The sequence below is a fragment of the Empidonax traillii genome, unplaced genomic scaffold (genome assembly GCF_003031625.1).
Source record: "Empidonax traillii isolate 1590-97213 ecotype Southwest subspecies unplaced genomic scaffold, ASM303162v1 scaffold6296:size25167, whole genome shotgun sequence".
Classification (NCBI taxonomy): Eukaryota; Metazoa; Chordata; class Aves; order Passeriformes; family Tyrannidae; genus Empidonax; species Empidonax traillii.
Window position 1 is genome coordinate 1 of NW_020961489.1, and position 1,405 is coordinate 1,405.

General features: G+C 50.8%; 1 protein-coding gene across 1 annotated transcript; it reads left to right on the forward strand.

Annotated features, from left to right (window-relative positions):
* Window positions 1-5: 5 nt before the first annotated feature.
* LOC114073393 (olfactory receptor 14J1-like) lies at window positions 6-767 on the forward strand (the record flags this gene model as incomplete). Its single annotated transcript, XM_027911152.1, has 1 exon — window positions 6-767. A coding segment is annotated over one exon (762 nt), but the record flags the coding sequence as incomplete, so codon positions are not given.
* Window positions 768-1,405: the final 638 nt, after the last annotated feature.

The window sequence follows — 1,405 nt, forward strand, 5'->3', positions numbered from 1 at the left end:
CCTGCGACCAGCACCTGCACACCCCCAGGGACTTCTTCCTGCTGCACCTCTCCCTCACAGACCTGGGCTGCATCTGCACCACTGTGCCCAAAGCCATGCACAACTCCCTCTGGGCCACCACAACCATCTCCTACACAGGATGTGCTGCACAGGCCTTTTTCTTTCTGTTCTTCATTTCAGCAGAGTTTTCCCTCCTGACTATCATGTGCTACGACCGCTACATTGCCATCTGCAAACCCCTGCACTACGGGACCCTCTGGGGCAGCAGAGCTTGTGCCCAAATGGCAGCAGCTGCCTGGGCTTCTGGGTTTCTCAATGCTCTGCTGCACACAGCCAATACATTTTCCCTGCCCCTGTGCCAGGGCAATGCCCTGGGCCAGTTCTTCTGTGAAATCCCTCAGATCCTCAAGCTCTCCTGCTCACACTCAAACTACCTCAGGGAAATTGGGCTCCTTGTGGTTAGTGGCTGTTTAGCATTTGGTTGTTTCATTTTCATAGTTTTCTCCTATGTGCAGATCTTCAGGGCTGTGCTGAGGATCCCCTCTGAGCAGGGACAGCACAAAGCCTTTTCCACGTGCCTCCCTCACCTGGCCGTGGTCTCCCTCTTCCTCAGCTTAGCCATATTTTCCAACCTCAAGCCCCCCTCCATTTCCTCCCCATCCCTAGATTTGACTGTGTCAGTTCTGTACTCGGTTGTGCCTCCAACAATGAACCCCCTCATCTACAGCCTGAGGATCCAGGATCTCAAGGATGCCATAAGGAAAACAATGACTGGATGCTTTTCAGGAACAATAACCTGCTTCTTTTCTTCTGCCAAAAACACACTGTATATCCCTTCATTGGCCCAACCTGCCTTCTAAAGCTTTTGAGAGTGGCACTGGTGGAGTTTTCATGTGTTTTTTCCTCTTTTTCTGTTCTTAACACAGAAACTTATTCTTTATTCCATACCTATTTCACTCTTTCTCTCTTTGTTTTGACCCACAATTGTGTAAATAAAATAAAACTCCTGTAGCAACTGCTTTGTCAAATATCCTGCCTTTGTTATTCTGTACATGAGGAATCCCAATCTCTGAGTATAATAAAGAATTTGAATCCTTTTTCCATATTCTTGCTCCAAAAACTTCCCTGCAGCTCGGGGGCAGTGCCTGTGTGCAGAGGAGAAGGGGTAAAGAGTCCTGGGACAGGAGCAGTGCCAGGGAGCAGCAGCTCCTGGGCATTTCAGAGCTGCTCTTTTTCCACTGCCTCCCTCTCCTTTCTGCTCCTTGCCCAAGGCCTGAGTGCTCTGGCAGCTCAGTCACTGCTGGGGGTCAGTGCTGGGACCATGGGCAGGGACAGGCCCTGGCACTGCTGGCACAGAGCTGGGCTCCTTAACATCATTTCCATCAGGAAAGGGGATCCCCCTGGG